General features: G+C 43.5%; 1 protein-coding gene across 2 annotated transcripts in view; it reads right to left on the reverse strand.

The window, feature by feature from the left end:
• Nucleotides 1–17396, reverse strand: part of RELL1 (RELT like 1) — a 74478-nt gene that overhangs the window by 10986 nt on the left and 46096 nt on the right. The window contains exons 4-6 of one of the 2 annotated variants that reach the window (XM_015138139.3): nt 15969–16026; nt 12693–12929; nt 9213–9351 (exon numbers count right to left, since the gene is read on the reverse strand). In XM_015138139.3, the coding sequence (XP_014993625.1) occupies nt 9216–9351; nt 12693–12929; nt 15969–16026 (431 nt within the window). In that variant the 3' untranslated portion in view covers nt 9213–9215. Of the gene's footprint in view, nt 1–9202; nt 9352–12692; nt 12930–15968; nt 16027–17396 lie in introns of both variants that reach the window. The other variant, NM_001193775.2, reaches the window with a different exon arrangement.

The raw sequence follows: 17396 nt of genomic DNA on the forward strand, positions 1-17396 counted from the left end.
TGAATTTCTACAGTGAAAAGAGCAGATGTCAAACAGCTGATAGGGATAAAGAGGAAGAACAGAGAAGCTCTAGCTCACTGGGTCACCTCTGGTCAACAACAGGAAGGGGCCCTGGGGCAGGCCCCTGCCCAGGGAGATATGTGCTAGGAGGAGATGGCTTGCTTTGGTGGCAATTCAAAGCAAAACAAATCAAAAATCCCTGGTCCCCCATGTTGCCTAAACTCTGGGAATACTGATAAATACGTTTTAGTATCTCCTGTGCACAGAACAAGGCCATGGAAGAATAACTTAGAGAAAACATCATAGTTGATGACAGCAAAGTATGTTTTTAGGTCCGCTCAAAACTCCCAGATCATGGCCATAAACGTACTGAAGCCACTCCCAACAACTGAGGACAAACAGGGCATATAGCTTTTTAACTGTGTCCACCATTTTCACTCCTTATGGTTCAGTCAATATGGGGGAGTAAAAGCTGGTTCTTCCTCAGTCATCTGTGAGTAAGACAAAAACTCAACAGTCAGGGAACCACAGAACGTAAAAATCACCAACTTCAATAAAAAGCAAGGTACCAACAAGTATAGTATCCATGCTCTCATGTGTAGAAAGGCAAACGGAGGGGCTTTATATACACTGACATACTGCATCAGCACGTACGTGAACAGCATAATCCTGAAAGAACATAGAGAACACTGATCACAGTGGTGTTCACTTGAGAAAAGGTTTAAGAGATGATATACACAAAGGGGTTAGGGGCATAAAGATGGGGCAAAGATTTATTTTGGGGATTTATTTTTCACCCTGCAGATTTTTAGGCTGTTTAAGTATTTTATCCCATGCATTCTATTTCAGTTCTTTTATCCCATGCATTATATTTCAGTTCCTTTAAAAAAATTCCATTTCAAACACTTGTACTATCCAATACATTGGAGACAGTAAAGGAATGAGCTATAAGGAAGCCCAGTTCCTGGCTCCGTAATGAACTCTCAGCGTGATCTTGAACAACATATGTAACAACACGCACTAAACAAGGGGCCTGGGAGGTGCAGGGGAGAAAAGTCTGCTATAAGTACTAGGAGAGTAGCTCTGTAAGAGTACGGTCTTCACTGTCTGACACGCTGCCACATCCCTAAACACAGCCAACTGCCTGGCAGATAGTAGGGGCTCAAGTCATGCTTTTTTTTTTTTTTTTTTTTTTTTTGAGATAGAGTCTTGCTCTTGTCACCCAGGCTAAAGTGCAATGGCATGATCTCGGCTCACTGCAACCTCTGCCTCCCGGGTTCAAGTGACTCTCCTGCCTCAGCCTCCAAAGTAGCTGGGACTACAGGTGCCTGCCACCATGCCCACCTAATTTTTGTATTTTTAGTAGAGATGGGGTTTTGCCATGTTGGCCAGGCTGGTCTCGAACTCCTGACCTCATGATCCGCCCACCTTGGCCTCCCAAAGTGCTGGAATTACAGGTGTGAGCCACCATGCCCGGCCAATAAATACTTTTTCAAGATATAATTGTACCTCCATTGATCTGAACTAGAGATCACAGCTGCTCTGAAGTCTACAAGTCTATGACCTTCATCTACCTGGAAGAAAACTGAATGGCTCACAGACATGGACCTGATCCAGGCAGAGCCTTAAAGTCCATCAGCTGCTCATCAGATGATCCCATCGGAGGCCAAAGGAGGCCATCCCAAGGCTGGAGTGATCAGTTCTGTGAGCTGCTGAGCTACGTGAAGAAAGGGCGGCTGGTTTGCTTTCTTGCCAAGAAAAGCAAAGCTCCCTCACACTCCACGGCCACTGAGCCTGTAAGCTCCCAAGTACAAATTTCCTCCCACCCAAGCCCTCTCACTACCTAGCCCTGAGGTTTGGGGAACATTCATCCCTCTAAGCCTGGCTCTTCATCTGTAAAATAGGATATTATTACCTACAACTCCTAAAACTGCTTCTGAAGTCCCATCCCTCACTCAGCTTTTCTCTTCTACCTACCTAGTCTTCACAGAGCCGGTGCGGGGCAGATGCTAACCTCCCTCCACCCCCACATTTAAGATGGACTCAGTGGCCTTAGTCTTCCAGACAGGAGCAGGGCAGGCATCATCGCACTGCTTTTACCTTTCAGAAATGTGTTTAGCCACAGAAAACCAAGCCAGGTGGCCTAATCCATGCCTACTTTAGGTGCAGTTTCTTCTTATATTCCGTTGCCCCATAAGACCAGTGGATCAAGTTTAAGAGCTCCCATCAAATCTGAGATCCTTTTGCTTTTTAAAAAAGATGCATTTTTCCTGAAAAAATTACAGCGAGAGAGAAAAAAATAAACTAACTAGTAGTACCTGCAGTTTCTCATCATTACCTGCTTCCTGGAGAATGAATAAAAGAAAAGCAATTGAGAGGACTGCAAATCAAGCAGTACAACTTTCAACAGGGTCCCCAAGGAGCTTCTACTATAATTCCTATCACAGAGGCCAAAAAAAGGAGCCAAGGGGCCTTTCCTCACTGTTAGAGGAGAACATGAAGGCGGCCGAAGGTCAGAAGAGCCACCTTGTGACCAGCCACGGATGCTCAGGAGGGAGTTTGAGCCATGAAAGAGTCTTGACAAAGAGACTTTTATTCCAAAGCAGAGCACCGGCACGGCAGTCACGCTTAGGCCGAAAACGTCTCAGTCCAGCATTTCAATTTATTCCACCCTCTGATCTTTATAATAAAAAGAACTTGTCAGCAAAACTTTTCCATCGCCTTGTTACTAATTTTAATTCCACCTCTTGGAAGAAGGAAATGGTTATTTCTTTCTTTTTTTTCTTTTTTTTCTGAGATGGGAGTCTCACTCTGTTGCCCAGGCTGGAGTGCAGTGGTGCAATCTCGGCTCACTGCAACCTCCACCTCTCAGGCTCACGTCATTCTCCTGCCTCAGCCTCCAGAGTAGCTGGGACTACAGGCGCCCGCCACTACACCTGGCTAATTTTTTTTTGTATTTTTTAGTAGAGACGGGGTTTCACCGTGTTAGCCAGGATGGTCTCGATCTCCTGACCTCGTGATCCGCCTGCCTCAGCCTCCCACAGTGCTGAGATTACAGGCGTGAGCCACCACACTTGGCTGGGAATGGTTATTTCTAAGGTCTCCTTAATGCAAACAAGAAAATGGCCCAAATTCCTAAGGGACTTGACAAATACTATCTATTTCTGAGATGTTCTGAGAGGTCAAAGCTGTAATGTTGTTAAGATGTAAAAAGGAATTCACAGCACCAAAAGTTGATGCTTGATAAATGACCTAATAAATCATTAAGACCACCAGGCATGACAACTGTTAACAGCAGTGAATGTTTAGCAGATACTCTGTGCCAAGGATTGATTTATGAACTACATATACATCATATCATGTATGTCCAGCAACAATCTCATTTTAAAGATGAAAAAACCAGGGCTTGAAAACATTAAGTAACTTCCCCAAAACCATTGGGGGTTAAGTAGCACAATTAAAAGTAAGGAGTTTAAAACCAAGCTTTTAATCACTAAAATAAAATACTAAAATAAAAATCAATACAATAGTCTGAATAATAAAACAAAAATAAAGAGATGTCTAATATTATTAATTTTTGTTTTGATAAGAGTAACGCTAACTGTAATACTACTAGAAAAATATATAGGAGGGAAGTTCCATGACACTGATCTGGGCAACGATTTTTTGATAAGACCCAAAAAGCACAGGCAACAAAAATGGACCCATGGGATTTTATCAAACTAAAAAGCTTCTGCACAGCAAAGCAAACAATGAACAGAGTGAAGAGACAGCTTCTCAAATGGGAGAAAACACGTGCAAACCATACATCTTGTAAAGCGTTACTATCCAAAATATACAAGAAGCAAACAACTCAAAAGCAAGAAAACAAATAACCCAATTTAAAAAGGGGGCAAAACAGGAAGGGAGCGTTGGGGAGATGTTGGTCAAAGGACATAAAATTTCAGTTAGACAGTGGCGATGTGCCATTGTACTCCAGCCGGGGGCAAGAGTGAGACCCCGTCTCATGAAAAAATAATAATAATAATAATTAAAAATAGAACTACCATATGATCCAACAATCCCACTTCTTGGTACATATCCAGAGGTATTGAAATCAGTATGTCAAAGAGGTATCTGTACTGCCATGTGCACTGCTGCATAATCCCAATAGCCAAGACACGGAATCTTCCTAAGAGTCCCTGAACAGATGAATGAATAAAATGTAGTATAGATACCCAATGAAACACTGTTCAGCCAGAAAAAAAGAAGGAAAGCCTGTCTTTGAAGATAAAATGGATAAACCTGGAGCACATTATGTTGAGTAAAATAAGCCAGGCACAGAACGACAAGTACCACATCATCTCACTTACATGTGGCCTCTAAAAAAGTTGAACTCATAGAAGCAGAGAGAAGAAAGGTGGTTAGAGGTAGGGGCGGGGGAGGGGTTGGTCAAAAGACACAAAATTTTAGTTAGAGGGGATAAATAATTTCAAGAGATCTATTGTACAACATGGTGACTGCAGTTAATAATATATTCATTCTTAAAAATTGCTAAGAGTAGATTTGGAGTGTTCTCACCACAAAAAAAAAATTATAAGTATGTGTGGCAATGCATATGTTCATTAGCTCAATTTAGCCATCGCAACGTATACATATTTGGAAACACTACATTGGACATCATAAATATATGCAACATGTGTCCATTAAAATCTGATTAATTTAAAAAAAAATTTTTTTTAATATGGTTATGTAAACTCACTAAATCAATGTTTCCAACAGGATACTATCAGCGAATGGAAAAAAGAGTACAGATTTCAGAAACATGCGACATGGAATGCTTAGGACAGGATCATTTTTAAAAAGCCAAAGACCAGTGACAATGAAGACAAGGCAGTGGCATTTGGAGGCTGAAAGCAATTCGATTTATTTAACTTTGAAGAACAAAAGCTTATTCTTCTCAGGAGAAACCAAAACACATTTTCTGTAGAAAAAAGACACCATTTTAACCGCATTGCCAAAATAAATCAGGCGGAGGGCAAGAGGGCAAGTTAGATGTAGCCACAAAAAAGAACGCAGGCCAACAAAGCAGGGTGAGAAGAACAGGGGAGGCCATGCCCAACATCAGATTTGGGGTTTGTAAAGGGAGAAGGAGCCAGAGGAGCGAGAGAGAAATCCTGCCCCAGTCTTGATAACATTCTATTTAGAATATTAAGTCTAGTTTCTGGTAACAACCACCTTAAACAACAGAAAGAAAAAAAGAAACCTAACCAGTAAGTGGATATGCATTTGTCTTTGAATATTTGAGACTGTTCTACAGTAAAACAAAATACTGCAGTAACATTGTTTGGCTAAAAATCCAAATTTGAGCAAAAATCTCTTTCAGGAAAAAACACAACTCTAAAGACGGCATCAGATTGGAGAAAAGACGCACAGCACTCCTCTCCTGCTTCCCCAGCTGCACTCCAGTGCGGATCTGGCTTCGTCTAGAACCAGAAAGGACCAGAGAGTCTGGCCCAGAAGGAAACTTTTCAGGATTTTTCTAGTTGGAAAATCAAGTCATGTTAAATGTTCCAAACATATTTTTGGTGGGGGATGAGATTTGAGAAGAAAAAAAAAACTGCAAGAAAAATTTTAATGAATACATAATTTTTTTTATTTTTTTTTGAGACGGAGTCTCGCTCTGTGGCCCAGGCTGGAGTGCAGTGGCCGGATCTCGGCTCACTACAAGCTCCGCCTCCCGGGTTTACGCCATTCTCCTGCCTCAGCCTCGCGAGTAGCTGGGACTACAGGCGCCCGCCACCTCGCCCGGCTAGTTTTTTGTATTTTTTAATAGAGACGGGGTTTCACCGTGTTAGCCAGGATGGTCTCGATCTCCTGACCTCGTGATCCGCCCGTCTCGGCCTCCCAAAGTGGAATACATAATTTTTAAAACACCAGTGAATATTCCCTTCCTTCCTTTTTCAGGGCCCATACTTCATTGGGGTAATCAGATATGGCCACCCAGCGGGTCTCAATTTGAGCAGCCTCTACTCATGGGAACTGCTTGTCCTGGACCCAGTTGAATGAAGTCTGTGACATCTGAAGCAAGGCTGCCCAGGTTCAAGTCTAACTCTATCACATTCTTGCTGATATCTCTAAACAAGTTGTTTAAACTCTCTGTGCTTAAGACCTTCATCTGCAAAATGGGGTACTAACTAGCACCTACCGACTGCTGTCGTGAGGATTAAAGAAATTAGTTAATACACAGAATGTGTCTTTCAAAGCATGCCAAGTACAGAGTACTCAAAAAACTGTAGGTATTATAATTAATTTACTCGGGATCATGGACATCCATGATATTATTCTACTTTTTGAGTTTGTTTAAAATTTTCCATAATAAAAAATTAATATTTAATTTGAAAATCAATTACAACAAGTTGGAGGCTCGGAAAACACATACCCTTTGAAGGTCACTCTTGCTCATTGTGCTTTGAGCGGTACAATACAATATGACTACCTTCTACCGACAGCCAACTATATCCCACACTTTCTCTTGGCTGTTGGATTAAAACAATGAATTTAATACCTTATTTCATGTTCAAAGAAACCAGGGGTAGAGCAGTTAAATACAATGTCCAAATTGTGAAGCTCAGATTTACACCCATGTCTTCTAATCAAATCCAGTCCTCGTTTATATAATCCTGCTGAATAACAGCGTGCTGTGCAGAGAATATCTCACTGTAAATCAGTTAAATGTGGTCAGGACTTCAGATGCTTGGACCAAATTTCTATAGTCAGAATCAGACAGATTCGGGCCAAAAAACCCAGCTGAGCAATCCTAATTCTTTTCACCTTCCCAGATCTAGAGTGCCGCTCTCCGGGACCTGGTGGCCAAAATCACCCATGGCACTAGTCAGTCAAGCTCTAATCAGAGGTGAGTCTGACAAGAGGATCATCTTACAGTTCCTAACCGAGGGCAAGCCCGGTCTTCTGGTGCAATCGGCTCCATCTCTCAACTCACTGCCCAGTTGATGACTCATACTCAGCCTGTCCTTATGACCCATACTTTCTTTGCAGCTAAGCTGGCTGGGCCTTCCTCACCTAAGACTTGAATAGCCACATGCTTCTCTTCCCACACAGCCAAGTCCTTCACTGACCTTAATCAGAATGCTCCTCTTTCCAGCTATATGACCTTCAACATGTAACTCACCTTTCCCATTCATCAGTTTCCTCATCTGTAAAACTATGATCATAGTACTAACTCCATTCAGAGAGGTTTATAATGATGACATGTGAGATACACATCAGTACCATGCCTAGAAGACTAGAATATTGAATTAACTTTAGCTGCTGTTATTACTCATCTTCATCATCCTCTTCTTAAATTCCTTTTGGTTCCCTTCCCCAAGGTCACCAGTAACAGGCCGAGAAGCCAATGGTAGACTTTTCTGTACTGTTTCTCTCTTTAAGAAAGTTCCTATTTTGCTCCTAAACTCAGGAAGAGATGCCAGATCTCCCCACAGGCAAAACCGCATGGGCTAACTAGCACTAGAACATGATCAGAGTCCCTATGTCTCAGAAAATGTAGGTGCACAGAGTTGTTCCAGAGCACCTTCAACCCTCTGAGCCCGGCGGATTGTCAGAGAAGCTTCACCCAAAAGCCACATCTCTCCTCCACTCAGCCACACCGACCAAAAATGAATTAATTGCATGATAATAATCAGTAGCATGGACGGAGCGTTTCCCACGTGCAACTTCATGGAAATCTCACTCCCGCCCCTGAGGCAAGGAGCATCACTTCCAATTTCCAGTGAGGCGTAGAAAGCTCAAGTATCTTGCCTAGGTCCCAGGGTTAGTGCGTGGCACACTGGAGCTTGAACCTGGCAGTCTGACTCCAGGGTTCATGTCGTTTGGCTGTGTCCCTGTACCTTCAAGGACCCTGCCTGACCTCTCCCCCATTGCCCGCCCTCCCCTCCCTATGTAAGTGTAAACTCTCTGTCTTCATGTTCAGGCTCTGATGGTTCCATGGAGCATTTAGGGCATGATCCCTCCCAAATTGTCACCCTTGCCCTTTTACAAGGGATAAGAAACATGGAAAGGATAAATACCACTCAAGCCGGAACAGAAATAAAGGAGTTAAGATGAAAGTTAAGCCACTATCAATTTATCATAGGGTTCTGGGGTGTGTGTGTGTGTGTGTGTGTGTGTGTGTGTGTGTGTGTTTGTTTGTTTGTTTGTTTAGATGGAGTCTCACTCTGTCGCCCAGACTGGAGTGCAGTGGCATGATATCGGCTCACTGCAAGCTCTGCCTCCTGGGTTCACACCATTCTCCTGCCTCAGCCTCCTGAGTAGCTGGGACTACAGGCGCCCGCCACCTCGCCCGGCTAATTTTTTGTATTTTTTAGTAGAGACGGGGTTTCACCATGTTAGCCAGGATGGTCTCGATCTCCTGACCTCGTGATCCGCCCGCCTCAGCCTCCCAAAGTGCTGGCATTACAGGCATAAGCCACTGTGCCCAGCTGCATGGTTTTTTGTTTTTTGTTTTTTAAACAGTGTCTTGCAAAACTAAAATTGCCAAATCAAGAAATAAATCACTGTGGCTTTTCAATTGCCTCAAAATATTTGGTGGGAAGAGAAATATTCGTATTGAGGTTTCAGAACTGTGACACAAAGAAAACTGGTTTCCAACAGAATAAAAGGAAAAAGGATTGGTTTGTTTGCTCCAGACTTTTTCAAGTCACAGTTTACCTGGAAATGGTGACAAGATTACATGTCATTTGGCCTGCATGGTTGTTTAAAAAAAATAATAATTAAAAAAATGTAAGCTGCCAATATCAAAAATCAGTGATTTTACATTTTAAAAGTCTGGATTTTGTCTTTTTTTACATAAGAAGATGCAGCAACCCTAGGCGCTTTCTGCCTCGTGGTAACGCAAGCCCTATATGGTGGGTGATGTGAGTTCTAGTTTGCCACAATCCCCACCATGCCACATTGCCTCACAAGTAATCCTCTATCCTCATTACCACACAGGCCAAGCCCCTGGAGGCACCACGTTTGTGACTTCTTTACAAGAAGCTCTGGGCAGACAAGTAATCATGTTCAGTCCCCCTCGGCCTTTCTGGGTCCAGGAAAGCTCTCCCATTTCCCTGCCAAATGCCATCCCTATGCTGCCACAGCACCCGGGAAGCTCCCAGTACCTTCTCCTCACCCTGCGCCACCCTGCCCCCAATGTCACCAAAACCACGGCTCACCTGCTACTCTGTGCCGCTGCGTTCTCTCTTCACAGGTGTTGCCGGCACCTCCCCATTGACGGTTTCAGCCCCACTAACAGACATCAGGCTTCTCCGTTCCTTCTGGTTTGACTTGTGCTCCACTTTTGTAACTCTAAACCTGAGGGGGGAACGGGGAGAGGTGATGGGGTTTGCTTTTCTAATAAACAAGAATTGTGAAGAAAACAAAAATCATCCACCCAGAGGATCTCAGAGGAACTCAGCCAAAAGTTAGGACACAAATGAAAAACAACATATTCAAGAGGAGGAGCATGCATTCCTATCCGGCACATTCCCCTGGCCCCTGCCCAACCTTCCAGCTGATTTCTACTCAACCACATCACAGACTAAGCCGGATATTTCACAGAGCGTGCAAAAGGCATTTAAAAACTCAGGTATTGGCCAGGCACGGTGGCTTATGCCTGTAATCCCAGCAGCACTTTGGAAGGCTGAGGTGGGTGGATTGCTTGAGCCTAGGAGTTTGAGACCAGCCAGGGCATATAGCAAAACTCTGTCTCTACGAAAGTTACAGAAATTAGCCGGGCATAGTGGTGTGCACCTGTAGTCCCAGCTACTCGGGAGGCTGAAGCAGGAGAATCATCTGAGCCCAGGAGGAGGGGGCTGCAGTGAGCAGAGATCACGTCACTGCACTCCAGCCTGGGCAACAGAGTTAGGCCCTGTCTCAATAAGAAAAAAAAAAAACCTCAGGGACTCAAATATTAAACAGCCTCAGAGTTGTGGTTTCTAACAATGATCAGGTTTTGTTGGTTTTTGAGAAGGAGTTACCCTCTTGTTGCCCAGACTGGAGTGCAGTGGTGCAATCTCGGCTCACTACAACCTCCAACTCCCGAGTTTAAGCAATTCTCTTGCCTTAGCCTCTCAAGTAGCTGGGATTACAGGCTTATGCCACCATGACTGGCTAATTTTGTATTTTTAGAAGAGATGGGGTTTCACCTTGTTGGCCAGGCCAGTCTCAAACTCCTGACCTCAGGTGATCCACCTACCTCGGCCTCCCAAAGTTCTGGAATTACAGGCGTGAGCCACCACACCTGGCCTATGCCAGTTTTTTTTAACCACAGAAACCTGGTTAAATGCTCAACTGGTTTACAAATTAGACTGACATAACCAGAATGTTTACCAGAAGATGACGAACTTCTGAAAATATGCAACTGTCAGGCAGTCCTATCTCAACACACACACACACACACACTCTCACACATATGCAGAAAATCAGAAGAGCCCTAGCAACACATTTTATCAGCATTAGGGTTTGAGAGTTTGTCTTTAAAAAAAACACAATGGGTTAATTTTCATTACAGATTAAGGAAAGACTAAAGGAAGTTAAGGAAGAGATTTTCATCAAGAATTAAGAGTTAAATAAATGTATTCAGTTTAACTGTTTTTTCTAGTATATCATCACCAAATCCTAGAGCTTTTCATAACAGTTTCTTTCTAGTTCTGGTCTTAATTTTTCCCTTAAAAACTATCTGAAATAAATCCTCCTTCTGTGTCCAGAATAAGATCACCAACCCTGAGGAGAAGGCTCTGAAGAAGTGAAAGAACGAACAGGGAAATTGTAAACACAAATCTATTCTGTCAAACTCTAAGACTCTCTTAAGTAATACATGCTGAAAAACAGCCTGGAATCATTAAGTATCCAATATCCGATATCCAAGAAAGAGAGTTGGATTTGGGGCATTTTAAAAAGCCACGTTTGGCCAGACCCGGTGGCTCACACCTGTAATCCCAACACTTTGGGAGGTCAAGATGGGTGGATCACTTGAGGTGAGGAGTTCGAAACCAGCCTGGCCAACTTGGTGAAACTCCATCTCTCCTAAAAATACAAAAATTAGCCAGTCATGGTGGCGGGCACCTGCAGTCCCACCTATTCGGGAGGCTGAGGCACGACAATCGTTTGAGCCCAGGAGGCAGAGGTTGCAATGACCTGAGTTCATACCACTGCACTCCAGCTTGGGTGACAGAGTAAGACTCTATCTCAAAAAAAAAAAAAAAGAAAAAGAAAAAGCCATGTTGAATCTGAGTTGAAAATTTCAGCAGATTTTTTTTTTAAGACCAACAAAACATGCTTTGTCCAAACAAGCTACAGGTTCTCATTGCTTTGCATTCATAAATTCCCATGACTCTGCTTCTTAATAAAATAGTGTGGTCATGAGTTGTGCTGTTTTGCTGTAAGTGGCAAACAGCCCAGCGTCTTCTCCGTGATGCTTGTGCAACACAATGATGAAACTCAACTGAATTAAAATAAAAATAATAACCAGCCAACATTTCTTGAGTGTGTAAGTACCCAAAGCTGGTTTAAGACCTTTATGTGCGTCACCTTATTTAGTCTACACAGCAACTCTATGAGGTGAGTGTGACTGTCCTTCTCACTTTACAGAGGGGGAAACCGAGGCACAGAGCAACGTAACAGTCTGCAAGTAGTGGTGCCAGGACTCGAAAGAGAGTAGAAGCAATGAGTTCAGGTCACTCTTCTCAGGGGGTTGTCAGTAGACACAGAAGGATCATGTAAGTAATAGCACTGTCGACTTTTGCTCAGTGCTCACCCAGCCTCACTCCAGCATGTGTGTTCCTTACCAGTACTCCCCACTGTCTTTCCAAATGCAACATCGGCAATGCAGTTCTTGCATGGGACTCAGCATCCAACAGCAGAACTGCAAAAGCATCCCACTGTAAAGATGCTTCAGGTAAGGGCTGATGGATTCATCACTTGAACTGCAGGATCTCCACCTCACATATGGGTCACAAGTGAAAGGCACTAGGAGCCGGAGAGCCAAGACACAGTGGAAAGCACCGCCCACTAAAAGCAAGCAGTCAAAGGAATTCACATGGAACTTACAAGACAGAGACTGGAGGGCTGTGGACCAGATCCACAGCTTCTCCTCTCCCTTGCACATGGCCCGATGATATTTCTCAGTTCCCTGAACGTTAGCTTGGCTGGGTGATCGAGTTCCAGCCAGTGAAGTGTGAGTCAAAATGATGCGAGCCACTCTCAGGCCTAGTAGCTCTTTCAAAACCCCGCGTGAACAACCTTCCACGGACCTGCTCCTCTGGCTGGCTGGCAGAGCCACAAACGAAGGGGGCCTGGAACCCTGGACAAGTACTTGAAGAGCCACCCGTTGATATCTCACTACCTGCCCTGGATTCCATAAGTGATAATATAAATGTCTATTCTGTATACAGTTGAAAATCTGGGCTTTATCTGTTAGAGCAGGTAGGTATTTATCTTATTATATTTCCCATCTGATCTAGCAACAGCTGCCTTTTAGGATTCTTCTGTTGTTGGAAAAATCTAGGACTCACACCAGAAAACATCTAAAAAGCCCAGGGATATAACCTGAGCCAGGCACGGAGAACATATTCTACATCTGACAGGTAAGCACAAGTCCACACACCAGAGCACCCATGTCACACATAAACCAAAAGCATCCGAAGAGATCTTACCTGCCAACAGAAAGGACCGTGACCTCGCCTTGGCGCCGTGGTCTGCTCTCTCTGGACTTGTTGGTGGGCTTTATAAAGTGCCACCGCTTGTGCCTACACCGATGACACACATCCCTCTCGACAACGCCGCCCACCGTGTGCAGATGATGGCCACAGATGTGCTTTCCTGGGGTCCCCCCTGGTGACAAAGGCCCAGGACTCACGGGTGGGCTCCCTGGTGTGCTGGGGGTCACGGGGCTAAGGTGGGGAGGAAAATAAAAAGTGCAACTGGTTACTTAAAGGAAATACCAGTGAAGGTGATCTCTCTCCCTGTGATGACAGAAGCAGTTTAAGTTGAAAGAAAAAACAAAGCATCTTCCAATTGTACAAATGGACTTTGTGAACGGGCCTCAGACAGCAGGTACTCAGCTCTCATGACCGTGTGATGACAGCTTATCTTAAGCAATAATAATATGATTCATGGCCAGGCGTAACAGCTCATGCCTATAATCCCAGCATTCTGGGAGGCCAAGGTGGGAGGATTGCTTGAGGTCAGCCTGAGCAACATAGAGAGACCTTGTCTCCGAAATAAAATAAAAAAATTAGCCGGGCATGACGACGCATGCCTGTAGTCCCAGCTACTCGGGAGGCTGTGGCGGGAGGACCGCTTGAGCCCAGGAGCTCAAGGTTGCGGTAGCTATGATTGTACCCCTGAACTCCAGCCTCGATGACAGAGTGAGACCCTGTCTTTAGAAGAAAAAAAAAAAGTGATTTATCACTACTAGAATGGAATTTATTAGCTGGGAATAAACCACTGCTTCTAACAGTGATACACTGGCTTTAAAGTATTAGGTTTCTTTCTAAAACACTGATCTTTTTTCTCATGCAATTATCCTAATTTCTCATGTACCAGGAGTGTCTGCCCATCACTCTACGCAAAGAGATTCCCTAAGTATCTATGCCCTGGAAAAGGGAAGAACTCAAATTCCATCAAATTATCAGATAACTTAGAGAAAATATTTCATCAAATCTCCATTATATCAAAGGAGGAAAGCCTTTAGGCAAAGATATCAAAAGTGATGTCCAAAACAGATGTTGATGGTGTTGATAACAGTCATAATAAAATAGCTAACAGTATTCTAAGCATTTTATATGTATATATTAATGGAATTAATCCTTATAAAATCTTATGATGTAAGTATTATTAATTTCTTCATTTTAACAATAAGGATGCTGAGGCAGGGAGAAGTGAAGTAACTGGCCTCACACTTGCAACAAGATCACACTTGCAAATAAGTGCTGGATCTGAGATTCAAACCTAGAACGCTGAATTCCAGAAACCATGCAATTAATCACCTTGCTATACACGATAGTGCTTCAGAAACAGCAGAGACCACTTTGATAATCTGGAATAAATTTGGCTAGACCATCTGAAATATAAAAAGCAGAAATATATAGGCCAGATACGAGCTGTTTTCAAAAGGCATGTGTGAAGGCTCTGGCCCGGCAGAAAAGGAGGAATTCGAACCTAGCAGACCCGAACTGAGCAGGAATCAGCCCTCCGGCACAGGTGGGAGGAGTGGGGATGGCATGACACCCACAGCCTGACACCTGGACCGTGGCAAGAGCCCCAGAGACACACAGGAGGCTGTGATGGCAGAAACCAGGCTTTTCGTTGATGCAAACTGGCCACCAGCACACTTAAAAAAAAGAAGTAGAGCCTCCAGTTGAGGAGACCACCTCAAACATGACTGACAGACAAAAGTCTTCTGGTGCTCTTTAGGGATGCCTTCCTAACTGTTAAAATAAAAACACACAGCTGTACCTTCCTGGAGTAAAATAATGTCAACTTAGCACCACATATCAGAAAGCTGAATGCAAGAGTTTAACAACATTCACTCAACAAGCATTTCTCAAGTACCAGCTGTGTACAAAACTCACTGATGGGCACTACAGGATGCCCAAAGATGATTGAGACAAAGACACCATGAGCTAAGATGGTCAGAACACCAACTGTCTGTGGCCAGGACTGGAATGTGGGAGAAATCAGAGCTCTTCTGTCTCTATGACTCTACGTCTCTCCTAAACTCAACTCCTTGCATTCTGAGTTACCTTTCAAAAACACACATCCAACGTAGCCAGTTTGACGAACACCTCTTAAACATCTAAGGTGTGCTGAGTGCACAACCCACATAGGAAGCGGAGAAAGATCCAACCCCTTTGCCATGTCACTTGGCCTGGCCACCCTGGACCGAACCCTTCATAGGCTGAGTCCCAGGCTATCATGATGTGGTGACTTTTCTTCTGGCCCTTCTTATTCCTACAGCCAACCCTGACTCTTGTCTCCACCTCCTGCACACCTGGTTCAGATGGCACCTCTTCCATGAACCTTCCTGAACTCCCAATGGCCTCCCAGGGTCCCCTAGAGCCTTCAGTCTCCACCAGTCCTACAGCACTTGCAGGCTCTCCATCGCGAGGCCTCACACACACGTCTCCACTCCCCACTGACTGTGTTCCTCCATGGCAAGGGTCTGTGGATGTCCAGCTCCAGAGCAGCACCCAGCACACAGCAGGCATCCAATAAATGCTCCTTGTTGAAGAAATAATACTTATATGGAAATACAGTTCTCTGTAATTAATTATGAAGGAATATGCTGCTCAACAACCATAACCTAAAACAGTAATACAAAAAACAGAACATAGCAGGTAGCTCCAAACCAGCTTGCTCATTTAATCATCATTGTTCATGGAGGTCTTTCAATGCTTAAGGTATGCTATATTCCTTATAACAACCCTATAAAGCTGGTACTGTGGTGATCTCCATTTTATAGACGATGGAACTTAAACTCAGGGTGGTCAGTTAACTTCCTCAAGAATAGACAGTTAATATTGTGGTGCAGGCAGGATTCAATCACATCTCCCAATTCCAAGGCTATGTTTTTGCCCTTAACCTCTATGCCTTACTTCTTCCCATCACTATTCTCTAACAGTTCTCAACCAGGAGTGATCATCCCCGCTACGGGACATTGACCATGTGTGGAGACATTATGGGTTGTCACACCTTGGGAGGGTGGGGGCAGGGGGTGCTCTGGCATCTTGTGAGTGGAGGCCAGGGATGCTGTCAAACATCCTACAATACACGGGACGGTTCTGCACAGCAAAGAACTAGCTGGCCCAAAGTAACTATAGTGCCAAAGTTGGGAAACCTGCTCTAGCAGAAGGGCATTTCAGATGGCGCCATATCTGAGCAAGTAACTGAAAAGATGTTGCACTAAGGAGGAGGGGAGGAGCACTCACCTTTCAGGATCATACAGGCTGTTATCCGCTACCATCGCCTTTAAGACATCAGCATTCGCTAAGGAATAAAAATAAAATTAAAGAATTAAAACAGAATGAATAAGATGAGTAATCACATCAGAAAAGCTGTTGAAAACACACCTAATTCCATTCTCTCAGTTCATAGATGAGATCCTGGGGGCCTAGAGAAGGGAGGGTCTCCCCCAACATAACTGCATAACATGGCACCATCTGTCAATAACTTTCACCCAGCAGGAACTTAGTAAGAGTGACAGAGAATCTACGGCAAGGAGAGCAGACCTACTATAAGGCATTGCTTCCTACACATCAATAGCAATAGAAAGTAGAAACTACCCCCCCACCCCAAGCCAACTCCAACAAACTAAAGGACCATTTATATGCCGCTGCTCTATTGCAGTTAACTCATTTTGATAAATATACTTTGAAAAATATTGATAGTGAAATGTATTTCATAAGTGACCTGTAGTCTAATAACTTGTATGTGCCAAAATAATTAGCTCTAAACTCTGCATCCTCCTGTAGCATCAATTCTATCCCACATCGAATCAGGGATGAGAGAAGGTTAATTTTCCAGATGAGCTTCAGGATCATATAAGCCCTTGACTGGCCAGATACCTTAAAATTTCAAGTATTGATCACAACATATAAGTTATGTAATATATGCTAACTTAAATTAGACTTCTAAAAAAATCCACATTTGTAGGTGGGAGGCTAGGCTGTCAACAAAAGCAATAAATAAATAAATAAATAAATAATAAAAACCTAATCTAAGTTTCTTAGTTTCTTGAGTCCCCCAACCCACACCCACATCCACACGCCATGTGTTTTCTGCCTCCTGTAGAGTGGTCATGCTCTCCAGGATAAAAGACTGAAGTGAACGTTCAAGATTCACTTGGCTATTTAATTGGCAAGGCCAAATGTTATTACTGGCTCATAACCTTTTCAATTGATTTCTGAAGCACTGTTCTCATGACTAACCACAACAAGTCTCTGAGAGGAAAGAACAAATAAAAATCACTATTTACCACGTAAGCCAACACCAACCTTTAACATTTAACATTCAAATGCCTTTTCTAGAGGAGGAATATTAATTCTAGTTCCAACTGCTCCTCTAAGTGTTAACAGTTAAGGGCTTACAATGCGGGGTTTCTCAACCTGGCTTTTGTTATTGCCCCACCCAAGAGCTTTGTTCAACTATTTTTTCCTAATGACTCTCTCATTAAAGTACAGTATGGCAGATACATTTCATATTTGGTTATGTACTATATATATCTGTGCTTTACATATAAGAGAGTGAGGTATTTGTTTGGCCCCGATCCAATTTTTAAGGGACACATTGCCCTGTTGCAACCCTTGAGAACACACGGGTTTTTGCTTTATTCTTTTGAGAAATATTAATATGACACT

This window comes from Macaca mulatta, chromosome 5 (assembly GCF_049350105.2).
Source record: "Macaca mulatta isolate MMU2019108-1 chromosome 5, T2T-MMU8v2.0, whole genome shotgun sequence".
NCBI classification, from domain to species: domain Eukaryota; kingdom Metazoa; phylum Chordata; class Mammalia; order Primates; family Cercopithecidae; genus Macaca; species Macaca mulatta.